Source organism: Vigna angularis, chromosome 4, assembly GCF_016808095.1.
Source record: "Vigna angularis cultivar LongXiaoDou No.4 chromosome 4, ASM1680809v1, whole genome shotgun sequence".
Classification (NCBI taxonomy): domain Eukaryota; kingdom Viridiplantae; phylum Streptophyta; class Magnoliopsida; order Fabales; family Fabaceae; genus Vigna; species Vigna angularis.
The window spans coordinates 18,718,309-18,742,195 of record NC_068973.1 but is presented as its reverse complement, the minus strand read 5'-3'; the positions used below and the strand labels follow the sequence as shown (position 1 = coordinate 18,742,195).

The 23,887-nt window shown below is 33.5% G+C and overlaps 2 protein-coding genes across 4 annotated transcripts in view; both read right to left on the bottom strand.

The window, feature by feature from the left end:
• LOC108331574 (DNA topoisomerase 3-alpha) overlaps positions 1-6,801 on the bottom strand; it is a 44,599-nt gene extending 37,798 nt beyond the window's left edge. Inside the window, exons 1-8 of one of the 3 annotated variants that reach the window (XM_052876375.1) lie at positions 6,354-6,801; positions 6,085-6,263; positions 5,931-6,003; positions 5,637-5,759; positions 5,423-5,544; positions 5,256-5,328; positions 5,057-5,173; positions 4,465-4,548 (exon numbers count right to left, since the gene is read on the bottom strand). In XM_052876375.1, the coding sequence (XP_052732335.1) occupies positions 4,465-4,548; positions 5,057-5,173; positions 5,256-5,328; positions 5,423-5,544; positions 5,637-5,759; positions 5,931-6,003; positions 6,085-6,263; positions 6,354-6,629 (1,047 nt within the window). In that variant the 5' untranslated portion in view covers positions 6,630-6,801. Of the gene's footprint in view, positions 1-4,464; positions 4,549-5,056; positions 5,174-5,255; positions 5,329-5,422; positions 5,545-5,636; positions 5,760-5,930; positions 6,004-6,084; positions 6,264-6,353 lie in introns of those variants that run through there. The other 2 variants (XM_017566347.2, XM_017566348.2) reach the window with 2 other exon arrangements.
• A 12,190-nt stretch (positions 6,802-18,991) lies between these two features.
• On the bottom strand, positions 18,992-22,652 carry LOC108331905 (F-box protein At5g39450). The gene is made up of 2 exons (XM_017566908.2): positions 20,316-22,652; positions 18,992-19,291 (listed from the first exon to the last, which is right to left on the bottom strand). The coding sequence occupies exons 1-2, from the start codon at positions 22,187-22,189 to the stop codon at positions 19,279-19,281; spliced, it is 1,887 nt and encodes a 628-aa protein (XP_017422397.1). The 5' UTR covers positions 22,190-22,652; the 3' UTR covers positions 18,992-19,278.
• Between the last annotated feature and the right edge of the window lie 1,235 nt (positions 22,653-23,887).

The window sequence follows — 23,887 nt, the reverse complement described above, 5'->3', positions numbered from 1 at the left end:
ATTTCAACTATAATTAATTGAGAATTTACTTTGATTAATTAGCTTTTAATTTGGTTAGGAGATTTAAAAATAGACATGATTAAACACAATAGGATTTGATTGAGAATGTACTTTGGTTGAATTCATTGTAAATAATCTAGAAAGGTTTTGCATTTGATTGAGAATCTACTTTGGTTAACTACATGATCGCCCTCAAATTAATTAAGAATGTACTTTAATTAATTTGAAACTTGAACAATAATCAATTGAACAATGATTTGTGGATAGTCAATGATGAATCTATCTTGGAAAAGCAGTGAAATTAGCCTATTTCATCATAATTGTTTCTAAGTTTCCTATTTGTTCTTCAAACATTCTTCGTACATTAACTTCATTAGCATAGTTTCTCACTTTTATTCTTGAGCATTGCATAACATTCATAAGAGTCAAATATTGAAAAACAATTTCGTATTCATTGGGAAACGACTTAGGGTTACTTTAATCCTATTTACTTTCTTGAATACTACTTGGCAATACTGAAGTTTCCTTGAAAAGTAGTATTAATTTGATAGCTTCAACGACAACGTACCATTAATCAAAATCTTAAGATGCTATAATGCTAAAAGACATTTTCCCTCTTAATTATCCAAACTTCTAAACTCACACGTCATTTTGCATTAGTCTACTTGTCCTTATACACCTAAGCAAAATGGAATAACAATAAGGAAAAATAGACATATGATTGAAACTACTCATACCTTATTGCTTGGTGCAAATATGTTTGTTCAATATTGGGATGATGCCATCCTGAATTCCTTTTACCTCATTAACAGATTGTCTTCTCTTCAAAATAAAGTTCCTTACTCCATTCTATTTCCAAAAGAACTCTCTTTCATATTGCTCCATGGGTTTTTGATTGTGTATGTTTGGCCCATGATATATCTCCAATTTTACATAAACTCTCAATTAGAGTCATCAAGTTGTCTTCTTAGGTTATTCTCAACTTAAAAAAGATATTGATATTACTCTCAAGAAGTAACACATGTCTACCAATGTCACTTTTTTTCAACCAACTCCTTTATTCCCTCATGCTACACAAGATTCTAATTCTATCCACCAAAATAAAAGGATGAGCTAACATGATCAACAAAAGCATCAAGCAAAAGCATCAGTTTTGAAAATAAACTCATTCAATGTTTAAAAATGTTGTGCAAGATAGTTTGCTAGACATCAAGAAAGAGGGAGTAACCAATCTTTCACTCCTCACAGTACCCACTCACACACAAAAGAAAGAATATGAATGTATATTGCTTTTGTAATCAAAGAATGAAGTTTTTACAATCTTTACCCAAGGGAGCACTCTCCCTTCCACAGGAACAACCTCCTGTCAATACACTAAATATCAAAAGTCTCTCCTCTACCAGACCCCCCTTGCCTTCTTATAAAGGCAACCCTCTTCTAACTACCCAACAACAATTAATTCCTAAACTGTTTTCTCTGTCCTGCACCTATTACCCATTATAACCTATCATATTACATCCTATCAGGGGCTCAGGTGGAAGGAAGTGAGAAATTTGTCATGAAAGGAAATAAAAAGGGAAATATGAGTACGACTGCTGAGAAAGAGGATGATTATGATTTTCTCAAGGAAGGAAAGAAATAAAGTGAAGCAAGGTTCCAAAAGACCCTTTCACCGGTGAAGTCCAAGGTTCAATATCTAGATTTCGTTCAGGTTGTGAATGAATCGTTGTTGCCACTGGAAGAGGGATTTTGGAAGGAGGCGAAGGATCTTGAGCATTATTTGGCAGGGCCAAAGAACAAGGTCAAGGGTGTTTGCTGATTGTCCGGGAAGGTAGTGAATTTCAGATCTAGGAGGTGAAGAAGTGTCATAAAGTGTGTGATGAAGATAAGCCGAGTTCTTGCAAGAAGTTCACAATTTCATTAACAGAACTGGTTGAACTATTACCACAACTAGGAAAAACTTCTAAAGACCATCCTGATAAGAAGAAACTCATTTTGGTGCAAGATTTTTTTAGATACACAGAAGCTGAAGGGAGGAGGTACTTTGAGGAGTTGGATAGGTATGGGGATGGCCAAGTAATTTTGGAAGATCTAGAAGTAGAAATGAGAAAACGGAAATTGTCGGGAAGATATGCTATAGAATTTGAGTTGGCAAAAAGTCATTGGTTTTCCAGGTCTTTTGGTTTGAAGCAGTTCGTATCATTAATGGAACAGAATGAGTCAACAATTCTCTCATATCAACCACCACCCAAGCCTCCAAACCTGAATTGGGTTCCCTTCCTATGATAACACATTGATGAAAATGAGCCATGGGATCAAGCTTCACTGTTCCAACCTTGAGGACAAAGTTGTTCTGTAGCAGCGTGTAATGATAGGATATAATGTGTATGACAAGAGGAAATAGATTAAAAATTAGTTGTTAGTTTGAGTGAGACTTCCTTTATATAGTAGGGGGGTCTTTGTAGGTAGGTGATAGGTCTTGGAAGGTTAACGTTAGGAAAAATAAACATAGAAGTTAAAAAGTGGTAGTTAGGGGAGTTAGCAGGAGTTTAATAGCAACTATGCGTAGTTTCCATTGATAGTTGACAGTTTCCTTTGATGTTCTATTTCATCTATGTCTTTTAAGGAGGGGGGCATGTATTTGGGTGGTTATTGAGTGTTTTATTAGAAAAACAAGGTTTGTCCTATGAAAGGGAATATTTTTCCTTTATTGCAGTTGATTGTTTTCAGTGTTTTCCCTTCAATAAAGTTGTTTTCATCACAATGAGGATTCATTTATCAGTTGAGATTGTTCATTTTGAGATAGAATATAAGTTCCTTGTCACCAAGAAACCTAATGGTCGGGGATGTTTTAGATGTTTCAGAAAATTGTTGACAGGATCATTGGCATCCTATGTGAAGGGAACATTGTCCCTTGGAGGCATTCTTGTTGTTCTTTGTGCCTAGAATCAATAATACAAGATCTTTTCAATGACTTTAGGTGCTTTGTAGTGGTGTTCTTGGGTTCCTCTATCTAGGAACCTAACACTACTTTATAAAAATAAAGGGAATACCCAAATTTTTGGATAGTGATGTTGATTGAGCTAGTTTTCCTTTGGATAAACGCTTTACTACTAGATATTGTGTTCTTTTTGGAAGAAATATTATCTCGTTGAAAAGAAATAAGCAAAATGTTGTTGTCAAATCATCTATTGAAGTTGAGCATAAAGCAATGAGTATACAACAATGGCATCCCTTACTCGTGAGCTCATATGGGTAAAACAATTCCTACAAGAATTAGGTTTTTGTGACATTCAACCTGACGATGTATTGTGATAATCAAGTTGTTCTCCACATTGCTTCCAATCCATATTCCATGAGAGAACCAAATACATTGAAATTGATTGTCATTTAATTCGAGAAAAGTTGTTGTCCAACAAAATTTGCATTGAGTTTGTCAGATCAAATAATCAACTTAAATATGTTTTAATAAAATCCTTAAGAGGTCCTCGGACTGAATTTATTTGTTTTAAGCTTGGCACGTACAATTTGTATGATCCAGCTAGAGGAGGTATTAGAATAAATAGTCTCAAAAAGGAGTTATTATAAGATAATGTGTGCTTTATGCTAAACCTAGATCCTAAATGTATCTCTTGGAATTCTCCTCTCTTCACTCTATACATTGTATCTAATGTATCCAAAATGATTATAAATATGAAATCCTAAGAGAGGGAAACACTCTCAAATTCATTCTAATTCCTTTGTATCTTTCTCAAGTATACTATGTTTAATTTCCTCCATGGTTCAATCTATGCCAAAATGTCAACACTAAGCCCCTTTCCTTTTTGTGTATTATAAGACACCAAAAAACATGCATATAACTACATCTATGTAAAACAATTAAAATTCTCAAGTGATGCATACAATATTTTCTTACAAAAATAAAAAAGAATCAAACAGCATCCATGCCAAATAGCATGTTCTCCATAACCGTAAAAGTGAAGGCCTCCCCTTCTAAATTCACAATTCAGGTTGATTATTGTTAGGATAATTACATCTATATATCATCATTAAGCCTACTTAGGGTGTAGTGTGCTAGCTTTTATGAGTTGTATCTATAGTAGCTTCTAAAATCACAATTCAGGTTGATTATTGTTAGGATAACTACATCTATATATCATCATTAAGCCTACTTAGGGTGTAGTGTGCTAGCTTTTATGAGTTGTATCTATAGTAGTACCTAGTTCTGCACCTAAGTGTCTAGAGCAGTCCCTTAATCTTCCATGTACTCTTGTATCAGTTCTTTATTATAAATAGAAGATTGTGAAAGGGATCAACTAAGCCCTCTAGAAATATATTTTCTGTTTAATCTCAAGTATTATCACATGCAAATTAGCAAAATTCGTGTATCTTTGAAGCCCGACTATCCAGTAGACCACAACTGTGATAATTATTCATGTTTAGATAGATGAAAAGCCAACCCACATGCAAGTCAGTCCTTGAAGAAAAGCTATCAGTCTCTGTACGGGGATAACTGATGAAACCAGCTTGGTAAAGTTCTTCCGCCACCTATAAATATTTAAATAAGTTGTAAGCATAGTTGCATATAAAAATATAAAATCTGTAAATCTATGCAAAAATAGAATTGGGAATAAAATAACAAGTATTTGCCACTTTGAACTTGTCTACAAAATAGTTGTTTATGTAAATCTTTTAATTCATCGACGTCACTATACAATCAGACATACACATAAATGGTGAGATATTATTCAGAACTCCAGATAACAATGACACCAGCACAAAAGCTTTTAGGAATACTAGCAAACAACACATGCCTTTGAATGGCATAGCATGCACACATAAATACACATATGATGATATGTATAGAGAATTATGGATAAAATGTTTGATAGTTAAACTTCTTCCCACTGATGTGAAAGTCTTTTATGTTTTACTTGGCATCATCTAGAAGTATACGGTTTCTTCTTTTATACACAATAATTACTACTTATTACAAATCATTTTTTATAAAGCTGACAGCTTGAAAGCACACAAACAAATGGTAATCTCCGGTCACCTTCATTGTGTGCTCAGAACTCATCCTGAAGTATCTTGAAGCACGTTTTTCAAGCTCAATGGTATTCAAAGGATGTGGAGGATATTTCAGTTTTTCCTGTAGTCTAACGTTTGTCACCTGAAAGGTAATCAATACGTGTAATGAAAGAATTACTCTGCATTCAGCATATGCCCCACCAGATGTTTTAAAAAAGACTCACTGTTGCTGTCAGTTCCTCAACACACATCTCATATATTATAACTGCACATGTATAATCAAACAAGTGCCCCCGCCTGCCAAATGGATTTTAGATTAAATCTTAGCCTGCAGTCAGTGAAACAACAAGAACCATGAATATATCAAAACCTTAAAGCTTTCGTATCTTACATCCAGCTGAACTTAGCAATGCGTCCATCCGAATCATGAGCGCAGTTGATAGACCAAAACTCTTCTGGCTCATGTGCTTGTATCTCCCAATATCTTTCCACGACAAATCCAAGTGTAGGAAACTGTAGTAAAAAAAATACAGCTAAAATTCACAATACGAATCAATAACGTTTTAAGCACAAAAATCTCGGTGCTATTTTCAATAGAAGCATACCTGGCAAGGGCCGTAACTTAGGACAAGATTTCTGCCATCTGTAGCAGTGTCAATGGCAAAAGCATCTTTCATCAACATGGTCTGGAACCTCGTGAAAGAAGCGCCTATACGGAGATCTATTTCCTACAAAAAAAAGCTAGACAATCATCCTCACCACCCACAAAATAGAAAAATCGTGTAATAGTTAATATATAAAACAAAAAGACAATAGCGTCAAACCCTAGTTTTAATTTGAAACAAACATATCCACGATAAAATCAGCTCCTTCTAAGTCAGAAAAGAGTGACTATTCACCTGCCTAGCATCGACGGCATCAGCAAGACTTTTCTTGGGCTCCTCAAGATTCTGAACAGAATGATGGATCTCTCTATGAAAAGCAGCAGCAATCAAACAACAAAAATAAAAGAAAAAAACAACCACTACAACAGGACACAAAGCAAAGCTGAACCTCTCAATCAATGCAGAAAACCGAGCCCGTTTTATAGTAAGATGAGGATTCACCGCAGTACAGACGTCAATCACTTCAAACGCAATGTTCTCACCCTCTCTATCGCAATCGAGCCACAAAACAAGCCACTGGCACCTCCTCGCTTCCTCCTCCAGCGTCCTCTTGATATCCTTTTTGTCCTAGGGTAAACAACGCAAACAAATTGCAACGGAAAATTAAACACACAAAACATAGAGAGATAAAGAGCAACGCTGTTCTTCGATGCGAACCTCCGGGACGGATTTATGGACAGGGGCGCGGAAGAGGTCGGCGGGATTACACGCGTGCCACTTGCGGTAACGCTCGTCGAACTCGAGCTCCATGAGATGGCCGGTGACGGAGGTGAAGAGCATGTGGCAGGGTTGGCCTCGAATGGTGTAGTTGAACTCAAAGATCTTATTGTAGCGGGAACGCCCCTCCCGCATTCTCATGCCCTGGTTCCGGGAGAGGATGGTGGAGACGGACTTCGCCACAGAGGGCTTCTCCGCCACGTTCAGAACGTTCATGCTGCGCTCACCCACGGGTTGGTTCGTGAAAAGAATATTAGGGTTTCGGCGGTTACGCCCCGATGAATAAGTGTTACCAGCTAGTGCGAGCTCCGGCGAGGGAGGTCACATTTTGAAGTTCAAATGAACGGGAAAGTTTCTTCAGAATGATTCTGGGTTAGCGGGAAAAAATATAAAATAAATAACAATAGTAATTAATTGTTTATTGTTGGTCATTTGTTCTGTCAAGATAAAGTGCTAATCATTTTTATTCTTCCACCATGAAAACCAAACTTTTAACCGTATTAGAAAAATTAAGACAAAATATACTAATCTTTTATTTTATTTTTCGACCATGAAAACCAAACTTTAACTATATTAGAAAAATTATATGCAAACAAAATTATGTGTGTGAATTATTACAGGAATAACAAATATTTTAGATTTCGTATTATGCACAATAAATATTTATTTTATATAATTTTAGTTTATAATCAATAAATATTTTGAAAATTGTAACATGTATTACAATTAAAATACCTGCATAAAAAAGTTTTTAAGCAAACCAAATGTTAATGATAACAACTTTAACTTCTAGGTGGTAAGAATTTATAAAAATTTTAAAAATATTTACTTATACTAAATTTAAGTTGATATTATTTGTAATTATTTTGTTTTTAAAATGTTTTATCTAGATTAAATATTTCAAATTTGTTAATTTTAAATATTAAATTCTCGCTTACAAAACATTTCAATTATAAAAATTTATGTAAAATTTAAATCATTATTTAAATTTTAAAATATTAATATTTAATACATTTTTAGTGAATATTAGTTTATATTGTTTTATATGAAATTTTTTAAAGATTTTTATTGGAATTGTCTAAATTTTTTTCGATTACTGTGAGAGTCTATAAAATCGTGTACATAAATTGAACACTTATAAACGAGTTTTATTATTTTAAAAGCATGTTATTTTTAAACTTTTTTCTTCTAAAATTTTTTCTCTTCTTTTTAGGATTTTTCACCGTAAGTTCATATGTTTGAAGATCGGAGATTACTAGGGTAATTCTTGAGGTAAACTCTCCACTTCTGTCGGATAAATTTCTCAAATAGAGTAAGTTGGTTTTCTGTCCCTTTTCTTGATTGGTATGTTCTTTTTGTGCACGTGGACAATCTTGGTTTGCATGTTGTGTATGAGTCTTCTATAAAAGTCTTTGTTAATCATTAATCATAATGGTGTGTCTTGATCATGTTTGTGTTGTTCATAGGGGTAAAAAGAGCTTTCTATGCATTTGGAGATGTTTATAAGATTTTTGAACAATTTGGTTTGTCTTTCAAGCAAGGGAAGTTAATTGCATTGTGATAGACAACTTGTAATTACTAATTGCATGTGTAACGCCCCAAATTTTAGGGTGTCACAGATTATTCAAAAACCCAAAAATTTCAACTTTCTATCATAGCATGGAAATGTATTTTTCAAAACCTTATCATTTAAGCATGCATACTTTATTCAAAGCATATGAGTTCCAAAAGACTTGTCCAATTACATTATTCAAGATAAGGAAAATAATGAATGAAATAACTTTAAATAAAAGTCTCAAGTTTGTTCCCCCATCATATCTCGATTTTATCATGCCTCAGCAGCATCTGCAACATCATCTATTCACGTATGATACATTATATGATCTTATAAACACACAACACAAAAATGTATGGGGTAAGCTACCAATAAACAATTATAATAACAAGTTATAAACATACGAATTATAACCATAAACAATCACCTCATACACAATAGTAACAATAGAGTTTTAATCCTTTAACATAACAATTCAATCATAATAAATTACTTGATTCTTAATCCACGATGCTAAGCCTAGACTACCGGTTTATCTATTCATTAGCACCTATGCTAACTACACCACGTGATACCATCACTATCAACATAACATTCTCCGAAGCATTACGATCATTAACACATGTACCACCATCATTATTAACCCTAACATGAGCATCCACAATACCATCCAAAATCTCATATAATCGATTATTCTCGAAACAAAACTCCAAACTAATGCGCAAATAATTGATTATAACTAGTAATAATCGATTATTGCCAAATCGAAACACATTCTGGACATAATTCAAGTGTTCAAAACACACATACATCAACTCTAAACCACGAGCAAACACCAACACATTATGCATGTATTCAGACCTCATATACCCTTATGAACAGACCCTAATACATTCATTACATCACTTGAATCATCCAAAACCCATCATTACGCAGATTATAACCAAAACAACCCAATATTCTACATACAGATTATCATAGCATAGCATCTTTATAACATATATTTGGATGGTAAACCCCCAAGCATCATAGCTTTGTTCCCCCTTTGCATCAATACCTATTATGGGACAATCCAACAAAACCATACATACTTTCATAGGAAAAACCCAACACAAATATTACATAAACCATATCCACATGCATACACAAACCCTACACAACAAAAACCACATATAACTATAACCAAAATCATGTGCAACATGCATCAAAACAAGGATTATCAATCAAGATAATCAAGAACATATAACATACAACAACAAGCAAACAAAGGTAAGCTTCCCCATACCTTAGTCAAACCTAAGGCTTTATCTACAACTCCAAAACACCACAAATCTTTCCTTGTACTAAGGTTTTCTATAGCTCTTCCTTTTCTCTCCGAGAAATGCCTCTCTCTCCCTATTTCTCTCTTTTTCATTTCAGAATTAGGGTACCAATGTGCAACACCTTTTTCTTCTTATCCTTTTTTATCTCTTTTCCCTCTATCTCTATCTTTTTGGTTTTAATAAAATCTATCACTTAATCTCTAAAAATCCACCAAGATTTTTTCTCCTATTTTATTTCAACTACTTTTTAAAATATCAATAACTACTAAATCCTCATAAGATTTACATAATCTCCCATTTACGTTTTAGATTTTCTATTATTTGTGTCCTTTTACTTTCTACCCCTTAAGATAATTTTTACACCATTTAATAAAGATAAAAAGAACCTTTTGCCCCTAGGCCAAAAATACAATTAAAATCTAAATTTCTATTAAACTCTTCTCCCTAAGAATTGAACCCTCATCCATTCATTCTTAAACAACATTTTTAACAACAAACCAACACATCACAATGGTAATGCCACACACACACAAATCACCAAATTAATAACATACAAACATGTATTGCACTTTATCAATAATAACACTAAATAATTAACATAACAATTATAATTCTAAGAAACATCTAAACATTAAACACCAATTATCAAACAATAATACTAAAGTCTCAAAACCACTTTATTCCCTAATTACTACATGTTTCTCGAGTCGTACATAATGATTGTATGATATTTGATTTGTGTGATCTGATGAAATATGATGGGTGGAGTTGAGTTAGGATTCAATTTGGTTCACATGAATTGTACTTTGAAATTTGGTATGTTGTATGGTTGATATTGCAATTGAGATTAATTGAGTTAGTGAGTTGTGTATAACTTGATAGTTGGTATGTTTTGGCTTTTGTGATTGTTGTTGGACTGAATTGTAGGGTTGGAATGACATAAATTTGTAGAATTATGTTCTACAAAATTATTCATACTCGGGCAATGTTAAAGTTAGAGACCTACTGACTTGGTGGTTATTGGACGAGAATAATCTTGTTAGGCGGAACCAAAGTCAAAGAGCTATATGACTTGATAGTCGATAGGCGAGAATATACTTACTGAGCAAGGTTAAAGTTAGATAGTTATTGACTTGGTGGTCTTTAGGTAAGAATAATGTCATTAGATGCAACCAAAGTCAGAGAATTCACTAACTTGACAATAATTGGGAGAGAAAAGTCTCTTTGGGCAACTTTTGTGAGAATTTATGTTTATAAATTTTAGTGATACTCTCATTAGATGGGCTATCTGGTCACTGGGCAAGTATGCTTTCAGGCACTACTCGTCAAGCAAGTAGATATTCTCACTAAGCGAAAGCATCAGAGTTTAACTAACATTTTCATATGTCTCTTATGATATGTTTAAATGTGTGTAATTTTGTGGATGTTAAAATGATGATTGGTTTATAATGTAATTTGATCATGGTTAGTACTAATCCAAAGAAGATTAGTAGTGGTTAAAATAATGTATTTGGTGGATTTCATATTAGGAGTTATCCTATCACTCTAATAGCCAGCCAATCTCAAATAGAGAATGATGGGGTAAGTGGTGAGAGATGTATGAGGTCCTACTCTAAGGGCTTTACGTTGGTCAAAGATGTTAATGGATGTGATAGGGTGAAAATCATTGGTAATGACTATGCAGAGTAGTAAAAATCACTACAAGTGCATAACTTGCCAAAGTTTGATATCATTACATGTATCTCGATTGTCGAGTCTATATGAGTCTTTTGTATGTGATATGTTTGTGGTTATGAATGATTTATATGTAATAATATCTCTAAACTATTTTATGATTTCTCTTTTTCACATTAGCTTATTTTTTCTTTTGTGTTTGTTTTGTCTATTTGTTCTTTTTGTTTGTAATGATCTCCTTAATAGTGTAAACGTAGTAAGATGTTGCAATTGATGTAATATAAGACGAGATGATGCAACATCATAGTTTTAAGATAGTCTTGTTTTGTATAATCCTTTTTCTTTGACAGAATTCTACTTATGTTAGTTTAGTAACATGGCTATCTATATATAATACATATTTATATAAATGACTTTACTATAACAATTATATGTTAGTCTTCTTCGTTTATTGATTATCGTATTATAATATTTTATTTAGTAATTTTACATTATTAAATGGTGTTATAATTATTCATTGACATGAATTAAAAGTTTTCCTAAACAATATCAAAGTGAAATAATAACATTGATATTGTACAAAATAATATATATATATATATATATATATATATATATATTATTATATATTAAGATAATACAAAATAATAAAATTATTATTATTATAATTATAAAATTAAAATAACTTTTGTAATTCTATTTTACATTGTAAATAGTTTTACAATTTAAAAAATGTTAAGTTTTCAAAAATGTTAAATAAAGAGAAACGACTACTAAAAAAGTAAAATTAATAAAATAATAAGTTTAGTTAAAAATTTGTATTTAAATGATAAAATTGAAAAATAAATATGAACATTAAAAAAAATCTTTTATATATACATATAGATAATGAAAAGTAATTTTCTTTTATATAAATTCATAAAATTTTAACTGAACGAAAAATAATAATTGTCCAGAGTAACAATATAGTGATCATCAGCCAAGAAGTAATATTCTCAATATTGATTATGAAATTTTTAAATAATATTAATTAATGTTCTAAAAGGAAATAACTTTTGATTGATATAGGTTAAAAAGCTTATACTGACATTCATTAAAAACAATTTTAGTTTACACACACATTGAGTAAATTTTGTTTGACATTATACTTAAAACATTGTTAACATCAACTAAAAATCTTGATTAATGTTAGCTGTTAAATATTTTTTTTACCATAGAATAAAACCATCTGAATGATATAATTCGAAAAATAAAAACTATCTAACTTTAATATGAAAGAAACTTTCTCAAACATTTATTGGAAAACAAATGTTAAGATTATTACAATAAAATATTGTTGTTTTAAATCTTAATAAAGTAGATGATGCTTCAACCAACATTTGAGTAAAAAAGAAATTATAGAAAAGAGGTATTAATTTCAATAGAAGAAATTTCTAATTCTTACTTTTTCAAATGGTTAAGAATGAACTTTAAGCCTAACTCAATCCATAAAAATGATTTTTAAGGTAAGATTTGCATCCACTTGTATAATTTAAATTGGTCTTATCTCTAGTGGATGTGAGACTTCCAACACATCCCCTCACGCCGAGGTGTAGACATCATCTCGAGCATGAGACTAGACATTAATAGGTGGTTCGATAACGGCCCGATAACGGGTGGAACAACATGCCCAACAAACAATAAATATCGCTAGGATAGACTCTAACCATAGCTCTGGTACCATGTTAATATAGTGAAAAACTATATATGGGATTAATCTCTCTTGTGTTGAATATACACATAGGGCCCTCTATTTATAATAGAAGAAATATGGGCTAAGCTCAAAATATAAATAAGAAATAATAACAAACTAACTAAAGATAAAAGATAAATATAAAATAAAGATAATTTATCTAACACTCTCCCTAAAGTTCATGCATATAACTCGTATGTACCAAGCTTGTTACAAATATAATAAATTCTCGGTCCCTGTAAAGACTTAGTGAAAATATGTTAATTTATCACTTGAATTGACGAACTCTTGATATCTCCAGAACGTGACAACTATTGATTCCGCTGCAGTTACCCATTGGTTGAAATTTGATGCTTAGTTATGCATTGTTCTCAAGGGTACCCTTCATTCCTCTTTAAAACAAATTTTTCATTCCTATGAAACATGTTTTGAAATCTAGGAACACGCTAATTTATTATACACCAATGATACTCAAATGTATTTATGGTGTTTGTCATGATCTTCTCAATGTTCTTGCTCCTCGGCATCAGGATTCTATGACTGATTATATGGGTAAAATTCATGTTATTTTTCATGAATTTAATGAATTATTGCCTCCTGCCTCTACTCCTGCCAAATAAATAGAGCAACGGTCAAAGTTTTTCATGCTACTAGCATTTCATGGCCTTGTTGATGAGTATTCTCATATTCGTGATCAGATTTTGGGTTTACCTGTTGTTCCTAGTTTGACTTCTACTTTTTTCACTCTTTTGCATGTACCTAGTAAACCCATCAATGATACATATGTTTTCTCTATGTTGGCATCTCAACGTCATGATCGCAATCACTCTCGTAAACCAGGAAAATGACGTCTCAAGTGTAACCATTGTGGCAAGCTAGGCCACATGATTGACAAGTGTTATGCATTACATGGTCGTCCTCCTAGATCTGCTGTTATTGTTCAGACTGCTTCTCCGTCACAATCACCTACTGGGAATCCTTCTTCATTTGATATTACTGATGACTCTATTATTATCAAATGGTATAAGGATCAACAACCTTCTAGTTTCACTGCATCTATAGCACACACATGTATATCTTTTATTGTCTGAGTCCATCTTCTTCTCTAGGCTCTTGGATTCTTGACTCGGGAGCCACAAATCACATTACTGGTAACAAATCTTTGTTTTCCTCTTTGTCCTCTCTGAATCCTTTATCTTCTATTACAATGGTTGATGGATCTAGAGTTTTTGCTCATGGTGTTGGGAATGTTAACATTTTTCCTTTTTTATCCATTGATAATGTTCTTTATGTCCCTAGGTCTCCCTTTAACTTATTATATGTTAGTTGTCTAACTTGTTCTCTTAATTGTTATATTTCTTTTAACAAAGATTTTGTTTAGTTATAAGACCGGAGTTCGAGACAGGTGATTGACATCAGATATGAGTCTCATAGTCTTTATCATCTTCGTCCCTCTACACATATTGGTGCAGTTATGGAGTCTCCATCTCTTCTTCATGCTCAGTTAGGTCATCCCAGTCTTGCCAAATTGCAACAACTTGTTCCTATCTTATCCAAGTTGCCCAATTTGGTTTATAAGTCGTGTCAATTAGGAAAACACATTCGTATTTCCTTTCCTCGTAATGTCTCAACACGTGCTTCGTTCCCTTTTGCCTTAGTCCATTCTGACATTTGGAGACCTAGTCATGTTAAGTCTAATTTAGGTTTTCAATATTTTGTTACTTTTATTGATGATTATTCTAGATTCACCTGACTATTTCTAATGAAAAATCGTTCTGAGTTATTGTATCTTTTTCAAATCTTTTATAATGAAATTAAAACTCAGTTTAATGTTTCTATTCAAATTTTGCATAATGATAATGGTCGTGAATATCTTTCCCACTCTTTTCAACAATTTATGGCTTCTCATGGTATTTTCCACCAAACTTCATGTGCTTATACACCTCAACAAAATGGGGTGGTTGAGCACAAAAATAGACATCTAATTGAAATAACTCGTACTATTTTAATTCATGGTAACATTCTTCAATATTTTTGGGGTGATGCTATTCTTACTGCATTTTATCTCATTAATCGCATGCCCTCTTCTATTTTAGATAATAAAATACCTCATTCTATCTTATTTCCTCATGAACCCCTTCACCCTTACCTCTAAAAGTTTTTGGGTCTACAGTTTTGTTAATAATTTTAGTTCTAGTCTTGATAAGTTAGCTTCTCAATCAAACAAATGTGTTTTTTAGGCTTTACTAAATCAAAAAAAGGATACAAGTGTTTTTCTCCTTCTCTTGATCGTTATTTTATAACTGCAAATATCACCTTCAATGAGTCTTCCTTTTATTTTAATGATCATTCTTCTTCTGATATGTCTCCTTCTAATACTATCAATATTTCTATTTTTTGTGCTCCTCCAATTGTGCCTAGTTCACCAGGTGTTTCTCAACAACCACTAAGTGACTCAATTGAAGTGCCAACTGCCTTGTCTCCTTCGGCTCCAACAATTGAGTCTACCCTTCCAATTGTCCTCCGAAAAGGTATACTTTCTACTCATAATACCTCTCCACATTATCTTGCTTTAAGTTATCATAGGTTGTCTTCATCTTTTTATATTTGCCTTTCGTCTATTTCTTCTGTGACCATCCCAAAATCAGTTATTAATGCCTTAGCCCATCTTGGTTGGCGTTAGGCCATGCTAGATGAACTAAGTGCTCTTTATAGTAGTGAAACTTGGGAGCTTGTCTCATTACTGTATGGAAAATCTGTTGTTGGTTGCAAGTGGTTTTTGCTATCAAAGTTGGTCCTGATGGAACTATTGATCGCCTAAAAGCTCGTCTTGTGGTCAAAGGTTACACACAAATATTTGGGTTAGATTATGGTGATACTTTTTCTCTAGTGGCAAAGAGGACATTTGTTCGTTTATTTATAGCGATGTCAACTCACCAACACTGACCTCTTTATCAATTGAATTTTTTTTATATTTTTTATTATCCACTCACCGAGAGCTTTCCTTGCCATTTCATTAAACATTTTTGCTTCCATTCCATTGTTCTGCTATTTCATTCGACCAACATCTCTGATTGAAAGACTAAATGATCTGTCTTACACCACATCATACTAAATTATTGAACAACGCTGCTAAATTTTCCAAACTATATCCTAAGAGACTATTATACATCATATAAAAATTTGGGAATACGACGTACCAATCCAAAATTTTTTTAATTATAATAAAAGAAATATAAACTAAACCAAAAATATAAAATTTTTGAAGACGACATACCATTTGATATAGAGGTCTGGATGTCAAAAATGCATTCCTTAACGGAGATTTGGAAGAAGAGATTTATATGGAGCAACCTCCAAGATTTTTTTCTTATGTGAGGAGTATTCTAGGTTGGTATGTCGTCTTCGCAAATCCTTATATGGCCTAAAACAACATTCGCAAATCCTTATGTGGCCTATTTATCATCGGTTGGTATATGGTGTGATTTCGATTCCTAGTAGGATGCCTAGCTAGGAAAGGTCGCTAGAGGAGGTTGCACTCTCTCTTTGGCCGTGACTTTTGAAGGAGAAAAAAGTTTGGAGTAATCTCAATAAAGTATCTTTACTAGAAGCATCAAAAGTGATTATACAATGAAAGGGGTGCTGAATTTACAAGCTATTCAACACTTTTGCACGAGAATACACACCTAGCTAATCATCAGCCATGCTTTAGGGATCATGTGCCACATATACAACACGTTTTACATGAAAAATCTACGTGTACAAACAAGGAAAACATGTAAAAGAAAGAATGTGCTTGCAGGCCATTGTGTGCCAACCCTAATGCATTGAGCGAAGTCCAATCCGTAGTGGTAAGTTGTTCTCCTAGGCTTCATGCTTCATGGTTTTGGAATGGGCTTCTCCTTGGACCTCTGGCTACCAATCAAGCTTGACATATAGGACTTTGGGATCCTTTGAGGCTTCTTCTTTAAGCTCCTCTTGATCATTCCTCTTGTTAAAGGTCCTCTAGTTGGCTCTATTTCATCATCATCTCCCTCTTAGGAAGGATTTGTCCTCAAATCTAAAAGTTCATCCTCTTCATCATCACCTACAAAGAAGTAAGGTCATATATGTTAAAAGTAGTGTGTACTCCATATTCCTCACGAAGATCTAATTGATGAGCATTATTGTTGATCTTCTTAAGAACACGAAATGGACCATCTCCACAAGGACTAAGTTTAAACTTTCTTTGTTTTGGAAATATTTCTTTTCTAAGGTGAAACCAAACCAAGTCCCCTTCTTTTAAGATTAATTATTTCGTCCCCTTATTGTTTCGTTTTGCACATCTCTTATTTTGTTGTTGAATTTGTGTTTTGACCTTATCATTAAGTTCTTTAATAAATTGAGATTTGGATACCTCTTCTTTATGAACAAAGTCAAAAGAACTAGGAAGAGGTATCAAATCCAAAGGTGTGAGAGGATTAAACCCATAAACAACCTCAAAAGGAGATAATTTGGTAGTCTTATGAACTAGCTTATTGTAAGCAAATTCAACGTAGGGAAGATACTCATCCCAAGATTTATGGTTCCCTTTCAAGGTTCACTGGACAAGTAAAAGAATGGTTGAACAAAAAAAAACCCAAGAGCAAGGTGTGTACTCAACTCACTAGACGAGAGGATTTTCACTAGACATATTTTGAGGATTTTAGTTCCTGTACTTTCTTGTTGGATGAGCCTACACTTCACCGAGTGATAATTTTTGTGTGAAAATAGAGAGTATTAGTGATATATTTTTATTGGATGAGTGATGTAGTTAATGGATGAGTATCATTCTAGTGGGTCGCTGAGCGAGAATATACATTCATGATCTTGTGAATATAGTATTTAATTCATGTATTATGTGGTGTGATTTAGTATGAATTATATGAAATTAGAATGTAGTGATTCCTAGGATAAAAATACTATTATATAGTGTTATGCGAAGTGTATTAATGATAGAGTCTGCAATAAGATTAATGTTGGACTCATATAGAGAAAGATGCTTAGTTGTGAGAATCAAATGATTTTCTTACCTAAAGCTTCTATAAGATATCAGACTCCCAAATATGGAATTTACATTGTCATACTCTTTGTTTGGGATGTGGTCCGACCATGATATAACTATAACTCTTGGGAGGCAGAAGTGGATGATTTAGTACAAGTGAATGATATGAGATTCTTTTTAGTACATTTATCCCCATAAGTAGAGTTAGGTGTCTTTATCGTGTATAAATGAGCCTTGAGGACTTTCTTACTATGAAATGCTTTAGACATTTGATATTTGAGTATGATATGTGATTTATGAAAGGATGAATGATTCTCATATGTTGATGTTAATTTGGAAGTAATATGATTTAAATTCATTCTATCTTAGTGTTTGGTTGTAGCTATCCATTTGGGATGATAGTATATTTCACATAAAATAATACATTAGAGTGTGTGGAGCTAGTGTATAGTCTATAGCGTATATGTTTATATAAATATACTTTGTAATTGAGGATTTTACATGACATAATATTATACTATTTGAATTGTGCTCTTGATACAAATAATGTGGTAACCTATTTGGTAAAATTATCTATTATAATTGGATCATTGCATTTTACTTCCATACAAAAATATATTCTGTTCTGCAGATAAAATTACTTTAAAAAACATGAAATCGAATTTAGTTAAAATTTTATGTAAAAAAGCTATCAAACTATGACTAGTTAACTGCTTATAGTATTTTGCTGTAAATAATAATGCTTAAGAAATTTAAAATTTTTTGCTGTAAATTATAATACTTATAAATTACTAACTACTTTTTTTCTTTTTTATCTTTTTGGGATTAACGGGAAAAATTGAAGATATCATAAATTTATCCTTTTCTCATTTTTCTGAGTTATCTTTATATTGGTGAAGCCACTAAAGTTGTTTTGCTTCTCACTACGACCATTGACAGAGAATTCAATAACAACTTTATATTAATGATTTTTTTTTCAATATATTTCAGAAAGAGTTATCAAAATTTCTTTCATCCAATGTTGGTAAACTTTTAGGTGAAATTATAAATAAGCTCTCATATAATACATTTCATTAGAATTTGTGAAACTAGTTATCCAGTGCAGTCAAAATAACTAAAAAAACTGGGGCTATCTGCAAACTGATATGAAATCAGTTTAGTTTTCATAATTTACAAATTAGAATTAAAGAAAAAAATGTTTTAAAGCTAATTGGTAAAATTATGTTTTGCATGATGACAGGATATGCAACCATGGGTGTTCAACATCATGTGTAGAGAGAAAGACTATGAAGATCCTCATTTCATTCTTCAGTATATAGCACAATAAACAGCCTGATATTCCTATAGAACATGAGATGATAACTCACAACAAAAGCCATTCATAATACATTACTTGTCAAATCACAAGAAGCAGTAACATGAAAACATCATAGCAGGGAAAATTTACTCTGTGACATCCACAAGCAATGTAATTCCCTCAGTCACCAACAGCTAGGAAGCTTGTAGAATATATTCATTGTTAATCATGATCTGGTCCCACATCAAAAGGGTCCTTAATACTACTGTCCATTCCTGTACAGAAACATGAAATCAAGGCTTAGATTTATGTTAAAAAGGGAATGGTGTAAACTGGTAAATTGTAACTACATTTAGGATCAGTTTTCCAATTATTTCAATTGCATACATCTCAGATTTTCTAGCACTATAAAGGGAGATAACAAAACAGTGAACCAAGCTAGGGCGATCTTATAACAAAAGAGGCATAGATATGTAATGATCTTCTAGCTTCTGTTTTGCGAGACACTATCTCTAATCGAGATACAATAGTTGCATTTTTCTAATACTAAGTAGTAATGTTACAGTGCATTCATTACATTGAATGAGGGAACGGTATATTGGTGCTGACCCTGCCGTCAGATTTTGTGGACATCATTCTTTCCTTACCAGATTGATCGAATTGATGTAGACATATAAACTAAGATTCCAAAATTGTTGCTGCGCTGATACGTTTCTAAACTTCAATAGTTTTAGTAATTTGTGGATCCCTATTCTACTAACTTTCCTAGATTATGAAGATTACTGCATATATATTAAACATTAAGACAACAACACACCTTAAAATAGTGTCACATCCAAAAACCACAATAGCGAACTAATGAATTGATAATCCATTCGCAACTCTAGACAATATTATCATGCTACCAAAGCAGGATAATATATGCCTGTAGTGAACTAAGGCAAGGAGTCTGTTGACAACAGTTCTTTTAATATTTTGCCAGAATCATCAACAGACTTCTGATTTTCTTGTAAGCCCAAAAGCCAACATAAATTTAATAAAATTTCAGCACAAGTCCTTTTTCAAGATCAATATAATAACAATAGAACAGATGACAGGTATTAGTATATTAAATTTACCAACTTTAAGAATGATACTCAGAAAACAAGGAAGTATAATGGCATCCTATCAATACTTCAAATGACAAGTCCAAAAAATTCCAAATTCCAAAAAATTTTAGCAAACCACACAAATTAATACGATACGCCGGATTGAGGGGAAAGTTTAAATAAAAGGTGAAATGTCAGGGTTAAGGCAAACCTTGGTGAAGACAAAAAATTGGAAGAGCTGGGGAGGCCAGCAAACACATTCGAGTAGGACTTTGTCAGATATGAAAAATTGGTAACCGGAGGCAGAGAAGATACCCTTTCACCCTTCTTCAAAAGTTCTTGTAAGTTAAGTCTTTGCAAGGTCAAAACAACTCTTGACTCCTTCCACATAAAAGCAAGGATGCCATTTTGAAAAACAAAGAGGGAACCAGGCTTTGATCCAGGGTATCTGAACCCATAACCACTTGCAATACCCTCTCCCACAAAAGCATAGTCGACATTCACAGGAACCAAATCTGCATCGGTATCCCAGGGAAAGGGTTCGGACGAAGGTTCATTGATATTTGCTGTGAACATTGCTGAACCATTAGGATGCAAAACATAGTGTGTGCCTTCCAAAATCTTGGTTGCAATGAGAAGCTGTTGTCCCTGGAACTCCTCATAAGAGAGCAGGAGAAAGAACAAAGCCTTTCCAGGTTTGTCTTCAGAAGGTTTTCCAGGAGGCCAACCAAAAGTTCCTCCCCATAAACCAGCATATTCTTGGTCATCTCTAGGAACTCGCAATGGCAACTTGTAAAGCGCAAACCTACTGTCGTGCATATTTGGCCATGCCCGGTAAGAAGATAGCTTCACAGTTGATGCTTTTAACGTTAGCCTTACTGTGTCACTCGATCTAAGGAATTCTTGAAGCCGTGCATGCCTAATCTCACCGCTTGACATAAGCTTCTTCTTGGAAACTGAATGATTGCCATTCATTGAATTTGATCTTCCAAGCATTTGCTTAATGCCATTCCAGAAATATCCCCTAAGACCTTTCCTCTTGATGCACTGGGTGTTACCATCCTCCTCGGGCAGAGGATGAGAGATAGACCTTAGGTCAAATCTCGCCCTAACATCACCCAATTCCAACTGGGTTGGATCAACTGCCTCTTGAGAACTCAACTTATTATACTCATCAACCTCACCACTACCAGCCTTATACATTTGACAAAGGAGTGATCTTCTTTCCCACAAAAGCGCCAAATCCTTCTGAAAATTCTCCTCATCATCCCTCAACCTAGGAAACAACGGCCCAATCATCTTATCCGGAACCTTTTGTCGAACATGGCTAGTAGTAACCTCAAGCAACTTTCTCCTATCACTAAAAGCTAACTTCCCAAAACCAACCATCCCTTCAGCATTTCCAACCACCCTTTGTGAACTAGACACATCGCTAATTGACCTACAAACCTTCCTCGACGATGAAGACTCCAAGCCCGAGTAATGCACAAAGCTCTTACTCTGCAACAAAGCACTAACACTGCCACACCCCCCAGGTTCAACCTCAAGCAACAGTACATTACAGGACTTATCTGTAAGCTTGACCGAACCGGGATAAACATAATTCACCCCCTTCTCCCTCCCATGAAGAAAAAACATCATGGAACCATCATAATCACTAACAACCTCAAACACAGAAGCCCACAGTATGGGACCCTCTTCAATCCCCAAAGGACCAAGCTCCTGGGGAATTATCCTGCACCCAACAACAGAGACGAAACCAGGCATCACATACACCACGTTCCCAAGCTCAGGATTCTGGTGAACCCATATTCCAATCAATGGTTTCACACCCACCAGAAACCGACAAAGCGCCTTGTAAGAAGCCACACCCTTTCTCCATTCCACAAGATCCTTGTGGGTCACTATGCCCAAATCGTCACATTGCGTGAGCCATAGTTTCTCAGAGGCCACAAGAGCGTTCAAACTCTTGCAACACAGACACAGATTGCACACGTCTCTCGACGACAGGAAGCGAGAAACAACGGCGAAAACATCGTCCGGCAGAAACAACAGCAAGTTCGAATCAGAATGTTCGGGTTCCATGCCGATCCGACAAAATAAAAATCAAAACTTGCACGCTTCAGCGCATGCCCAAAAATCAAAATAGCGAAGAAAACTACAGGGTTGGGGTGAACGAAGAACAAACCCTGAAAATTGGTATTTTTTTCAGGCAGCACGTGGAAGAACCCTGCACTTGATAGGTGTACTGTGATTCTTCCTGTTCGGTGATTGAGAAGGGTTTGGTAGGTTGGGTTCAATTATTGAGTCTGTGACAGAGACAGTTTGACAGAAATGGAGAGAGTGAAAAAGAGACGGTCGAAATTGGGGAGTGAAAAAGCAAGGAAGGTTGTTGGTGTTTTGGATTCTCCAATGAAGATGATGGTAAATACAGAGGAGTGGAAGAGAGGAAGAGTCCAAGAGAGAAAGCCTTGATTGCTTCGTTGTCTTGTCTTTTTTCGGTTTCTTTCTTCCTTCAATGTTCAAAACAAAACCAAGCATACGCAATGTTTGGCAGCGGAGAATAAATACAGGGAGAGAATGAAGGAAGAAAGTAAAAAAAAACAAATTGAAAGTGAAAATAGAGACTATTTACCATTACCTAAGATAACAAAACCAGAACGTAGCTAGTTTGAAAGAAAATAATAATATTTTATTTTACCTTTTATTCCACCTATACTTATTTTTCTTTCTTTATCACGTAAGTTCTTCTCATATATATATAACCATCTACATCATTTCATAATCAAAACTACAAATAATTTAAATATTTTTTTACCTTTCAATTTTTTTGAGAACAAAATCATCTGATATTTAAAGAAAAAAGTATTTCAAATATAATAATAATTAATTCTAATCAAATATTAACGTCATATTCATAACAATCAAATACAAAATTGCAAATAAATATTATGACTTGAAGTATAAATTACGATTTATAAATAATTAAATCCATGATATTTTCTTTGATTTCTCCAATTGATAATTTATTTCAACAGGTTCTCTTTATTAAAATTGATTTTGACTTAGACAAATACAAGGATAGCTCCTTCAAGAATAATAACATGGTCAAACAAAGTTATGGTTCGTTCTTTTCAGAAATTGGTTTTGAGAATAAATGATACCTCACACATAAACGAAAGGGTTACCAGAATAGGAAGAGTAACATGATAACACAATATTTTAACTAATTTTCTCTTCAATTTCTATAATTCTATCTTAGCAAAAAAATAAGGCGCAGATCGACGTAAACAATGACCTTAGAATCCCATAACATCAACTTAAGAAATATTTAACGTTCAATTTAAAATAAAAAAGGCTTAATACCCTATTTTGTCCCCAGTTTCGCTCAAAAATGTCAAATTAGTCCATCCTTTAAAAAATGCGTCAATTACGTCCTCACTTAATAAAATTTGCATCAATTAAATCCCTTCCGTTAAATTCGTACAAATAACGTTAATTATTTTTCTCTTTCTTCTGCTTTTTCTATGCAAGCAGCAACTTTTTTCTCTCTCTTCTACTATTCTTCTTCTCTCTCTTTTACCAAATTAGTACAACCTTTACAGTCACACTTTTTCTCATTCAGTAGCCATCACAACTTCTTCTTCTCATAACCCTTTGCAAGAAGGAAGATTCATATTGAGAACACTGCTACCTTTGTCTTCCTTCATCTTCTTCTTTATGCAAATCAAGGGTTATTTATTTATTCTTTTCATTCATTCCATTCGCTCAATATGGCTACTA